The sequence below is a fragment of the Oryzias melastigma genome, linkage group LG11 (genome assembly GCF_002922805.2).
Source record: "Oryzias melastigma strain HK-1 linkage group LG11, ASM292280v2, whole genome shotgun sequence".
NCBI classification, from domain to species: domain Eukaryota; kingdom Metazoa; phylum Chordata; class Actinopteri; order Beloniformes; family Adrianichthyidae; genus Oryzias; species Oryzias melastigma.
In genome coordinates this window covers 11389615-11395168 of record NC_050522.1, presented here as the reverse complement: position 1 = coordinate 11395168, position 5554 = coordinate 11389615, and the positions used below count along the sequence as shown (strand labels likewise).

Genomic DNA, 5554 nt, shown 5'->3' with positions numbered 1-5554 from the left:
ACTTTGTACCTTTACTGTAATTAATGTTACTTTAACCCCGTGATGATGAGATTGAGCCTCCATTCATCCGTAATCAAGCGGCGGTTCTGTGGCGCCGCGGTTTGCTGACATCTTTGAACCGTCGATAAAATGCAACATTAACGCGGAGTGTGATGTGTAATCGTCTGTGGCCTGATTTTACAATACGCACTGGCTTGGAAAACGCCGCTGTTGCTACAGCAGATGGTTGAATGTACGACTGTGTCACAGTGATGCTGTAATGGATGACTTTATCTTCCAGTGAAAGGAGTGAAAGACGGCAACTGGAGGAACAAAGCACACCACTAATTTAGGGGTTTGAGAGATCTGCCATCTGGGATAAATATGAGACAAACATTCGGCTCAGGGAGCTTGACTGTTGCTGGCAAACCTCGCATCTCAACAACAATGACTACAACAATATCATCGACACGTCATTCAGAATGGAAATAGTGGGATGAATCCAGGGTCGTACAATCAAACCAAAATGAATAGTTCTCCCAACAGCACAAAGTTGTGATGATGATTTTTCTTTTCTCATTTTTTTTAAAAACTCTGCTAAAATCTGTTTCCCCCCTCCAGCCCCTCCCTTGTGATCAATATATAGCACAAAAATATAGGTATGGTGAATGCTCCCGAATATATATGCAATAGATTTACAGATCAGAAGATTCTGCAGCAGTAAGAAAGAAAGAAGATAAGCACTCTCAGAGTGCAGAATCACAGTGGAACTCCGTCCACCTTCAGAGGGCAACAACCCTGTATGTCATCCACTGTCCTGTTCCATGTTCATCGACATGAATACCTGCTTATGTTTTTGTCTTCACCAGAAGTTCTTTCTCCACAACTTTTTGATCCCCGCTGTGGCCCCGCCTCTCAGCGTGATGAGAGCTCGGGCCACTCTAGAATGTGCTTTAGTGCCAGAGTTTGTTCTGTTTCACAGTCTTTTTAGTCCTGATTCTTTAAAGGCGGGAACATCTGTCCTCCAGGCCACATTTGCTCAGATTCTGATTCATTAAGAAGATGAACAACTTCAGGTTTGACGGATTCAGGTCGGCTCTGTTAGGGTTCAAGTTCTCCTCCGACTCCCTCATTTCTGTTTGCAGTTCAGGGGAGGGACGTCTCCGTCTTGTTAGATGGGCAGTTTATCCGTCAGATGACTCAGTCTCAAGCTTCCTTTTTAGAACCGCTTTTAGTTTTCCTTTTGCTCTAATCCCAGCTCAGTTGGGATTACAGCCGCATCTCCGCAGATGCCCTCATCCCCCAGTTTAGGAATTAGTCTCTTTTCAAATCAACTTTTGCCACTATCTGCTAGCATTAGCCTCCTCAGATTCCATTGAAGCAGACAAAGACAAGAGACTGGTAATATCAGTCTGCGGTTGCTGTGGAGACAGGTTGATTTCCTGCCTTGTTGCTATGACGTTACAAGTCATTTTGGAAAGCGAGTTTGCTAACTTTCCGCTTTGAAACTGAAGAAGAGTTTCTTTGATTCACAGTGTCTTGCATGACATCTTCATGTTAAATCTCTCCGTCTGTGGCGAATTGCAGTCTCCTCGGAAAAAAAAAACAAAAAAAACAAAGCTGTTGTGGAAAAAGTTGCGATAAACAATTGAACTCCACGCATTTTATGCCGCGCCCATCGTTTGTGCTCTTCTCCTCGAGACAAAAAGAACCTAAAGTACAAAAATCTTCCTTAGGTTCTCCATCTGACACCCCGTGGCTCACTAGTTTGCAGTGTTACTGTTAGGTGTACAGTCATAGACTGTAGTTCTTTTCCCTGCAGCAATCCTCTACTTTCAATTGTCAAATCAAAGCGCTGCTTTTTTTTAAGGGGGGGAATCAACGCTGGCTTTTGGTTTCAGCTGGACAGTCTCTGCAGAGGGATTTCCTGAACTGGAAGAGGAGAAGACCTTTTGTTGTTGAAGTTTGATAAACCCATTCCTCTTCACAGCCTTGTACCAGTCGTGGTCCCAATAGGTAACTGTGTGGTGGAGCTCTGGTATGGATAACCCACCCTCAGACCATGGTGCACACAGTGTTTAGGTTCGGGTCAAATCTGACCGCCTTCCCCTCCACTGCTTTAGCGTTGGTGTTGTACATGGGGTTTTCAAAGGCCGCCTGGCCATTGTTGTTTTCGTGGACCGAACAGCCGGTGTACTGTGTTTTTGGAGTGGTTCTGGAAAGAACAAAAACAGTAGAAATCATAGACAAAACACTAAGTATTCCTATTTTAATTGCATAATAATAATTGCATAATTAAGTGGTTGGTGGACAAAAAAGAATGCATGCAAAGTGTACGGGCATAATAAACAGGATTTAAGAGGGATTAGAGAAAGAACAAACAGCCCATCCACAACTAATTCTTTCAGTGTGTCTTTTCTGTTCCATATTACCAGCAGAACAGGCGTTATCAGCATCTGTTAACAATGCAAACACCACTCATTTCTGCTTAAAACCTTGTCTCAGAAGAATCCAATTTACCGCCATCTAAACAAGGACTACTTTGCATTGCAGTGTAACAAACAGTGGCTCAAAAGTCTCGTAGCGCTAAAGGAGTCAAACCACAGAGCAGCCAGTGTTTTCACAAATTAGACATCCTCTTGAAATGACAGTAATCCTCGTGGAAAAAAAAGAAAAGGTGCACTGAAATGAACAAATGCTAAAGCTCTGAGAAAAAGGAACAAAGGTATTTTTAGGACGTACCTTTGTTTGTAGAGATAGAAGCCAAAGCCAGTAAAGATCAGGGCAAAGAAAGGCACCAGGATGGCGATGGCCACAGAGCTGCTGTTGGTACCAAGCTGGGGGGGTGGCAAGTTTTGACTCTCAGACATATTCAGACCTGGAATAGACAAATGTATGTGTTCAGTTTATCAGTCTCTATTTGATTCAAGGAAACAACTTCTACATATTAATAGAATTCATTTGGGGTGTAACGAATAATCGATGAATCGCTTTATATTTCTACGATCCAACCATCTATCTGGAATCAAACTATTCAACTGTTAAGTACCCAGGTGTTTATCTCTGTCACAATGGCTGAATTTTTGGCGAAAGATGTCCAGGATTGATCTTAGGTCAGTGAGTCGGATTGTTCAAACTGAACCAATACCGATTATGAACCGGCAACCACAAATGGTAAGAAACGAATTGTTGAAATGAATTGCTACACCCCTAATATTAACCCAAAGCTGAATTCATGATGGGAACTTTTCTCTGCCACAAAGAGAGAATTACCAAGTCTTTGAAGACCAAACTGTCCGTAGTCTTTTCCCTGAATGAATCCCTGGAATACATAACTTGAACCATCGGGCTCTGCTGAAACCTTTAGGGAAAGAAAGAGTGAAGATGCTGTTAAAGAATTGGTCTTTTGAAGAATTATATTCCAGTATAATTAATTCATATTCTTAAGTACTTAAAATGATCAATGAAGCCTTATTTGTCATATGCAGAATCTACACAAGATCAACAATTTGGCTTAGGTTGAGCAAAAAAGTGTCGACAGGTTCTCAAAGAATGCATAATAATACCTTGTAAAAATACAATCTCAAACCCAAAATATTTATATAATGTATAATATTATATATACAATTTAAACAATATTTCAGAGCATTTTTGCATACTAGGTAGTTAAAGCGCACAAAACCTCGTCTCCAGACCAGTTTTGAGAACTGGTCACATCTAAAAAAAAGCTTCAAAATATAAAGTGAGATTGAAAAATGTGTCCTGTGGGTCTGGACTACAGTCTTGAACAATGGAACAATGTTTGTTTGACTCTACTGTCGTTTTATAGACAGAAACGTACAAATCCATCCATGGTCCAGGAGTCGTCTATGATCTTGGCTGGTGAGATGGTTGATTCTTTCAGTTGACTTCCCTGGTTCACATAATTCACTTGGTACATCAGCAGCAACAGTCTGGCCTCAGAAGCTTTATACACTCCTGAAAAACACATTTCAACACTCGATTTACAAAATAACAATGTATTATTGAAATTTCTCACTAAGAACAATAATTTTGTGATATTTGTACAACACACCACCTTATAATATACATATTTTATTGGTTTTAGAATGAACCTTTTTGATGCTTCATGGCATATACTATTCTACCTTCCTCTATAGTCAAAAGCCATGGACACACCGGGTATTCCCAAGTGCAAATTTAGCTCATGGTGCCACACTGGACAAACAGTGAGAGGCTTCTTCTTTTTCTACTGTTTTCTAGCTCACATCCACCACCTACAGTCTGAAGAGTCTTGGTGCCAAATGCCGAAGTGGAGCTAATCTTGTGGATCTTGCTCCAGGCTTTTTCTTTCATAGATCCTTTCTGATACATAAAAGACTTGGTGTTGTATAATTGCCATCCACCCATGCACACACACATTTACACCCTGATGGTGGATCATCTTCCTAAAATTGGCGCATATCCATAACCACCAGGATCAATATGGGGTTTTGTGTCTTGCCCAAGGATACTTTGACACATGGATTAACAAAGTGGGAACCAAACCTTCTATCATCTTTGTAGGGGTGTAAGAAAATATTGATTCAGTGAAATATCATGATACTTCGTTTGGCAATACTGAACCGTTTTAAAACTACTGGTTCAGCTACATAGCAGTATTAGAACAAAGCACTTTATTTTCTCAAGCATACATGTGAAACATTACTGGTTTAACCTATTGCTATCTTATGGGGTCCAGATGGCCCAAGCCTTACAAATGTGGACAAAGGCAGACAGGATTTCATGTCTGCCACGGACACTAGTGATAATCAAAAATCATTGAAAAAAAAGGTTCAGCGCACTGTCTTGTGGGGTCCGGATGACCCCACTCCCAACGTAAACATATCTAGGATAGCACAAGGGTTACAACACATTTAATCTTAGCAGGTTTTTTTTTTTCCTATCCTGAAAATTTTTAAGCTGTGAAAATAAGACAAAGTTGAGTGTTGAAAAAATATTTCCTAAATGAATTAAAGAAAAGTACCATGAATTTGATTGATCAAAAGCAACTTATGTATAAGATACAGTTCTAGTGCTTAATGTTCTGGTCATTAAAATTGATATCAAATGTATTTTTCAATTTTATTTGTGTCAAAGGTGCATAAATATTTAGATAAAGTTTTAATTAAGTAATAATTAAAAAAAACTGAAAATAGTGAATTGAAATAGTGAAATATTGTCTATATATATCATATTGCGATATGTGTGGCATAATATGCGTATCACGATATGTGTATCGTTTTGCCAGACTCTTGCCAATACACACCCCGGTTCATAGGATGTATACGTCTTTAACTGCTTGTCTTTCTCTGGTATCTATGCTAAACTAAAAAATCTCAACAATTTACGTCTCATGTTTTCCAGTTCCAAGCACAGAAAAGATTTAGATATAGGTATATTTACTCTTTTTATAGTACTGCTTTAAGAGCGAAGTGGGATTAAAGAAATCTTGACATCTTAAAAAGGAAACATTGTAAGTTTTAAGCTACTGGGCTCTGGCTTTTGTGCTGATCTGCTGGTTCAGCTTTAGCTG

General features: G+C 39.7%; 1 protein-coding gene across 1 annotated transcript in view; it reads right to left on the bottom strand.

Annotated features, from left to right (window-relative positions):
• Positions 1–327: 327 nt before the first annotated feature.
• Positions 328–5554, bottom strand: part of csmd3b (CUB and Sushi multiple domains 3b) — a gene marked incomplete in the record, with an annotated part of 423353 nt that continues 418126 nt past the window's right edge. Inside the window, 4 exon segments of the mRNA XM_024295326.2 lie at positions 328–2194; positions 2722–2857; positions 3253–3340; positions 3821–3957. Of these exon segments, the coding sequence (XP_024151094.1) occupies positions 2035–2194; positions 2722–2857; positions 3253–3340; positions 3821–3957 (521 nt within the window).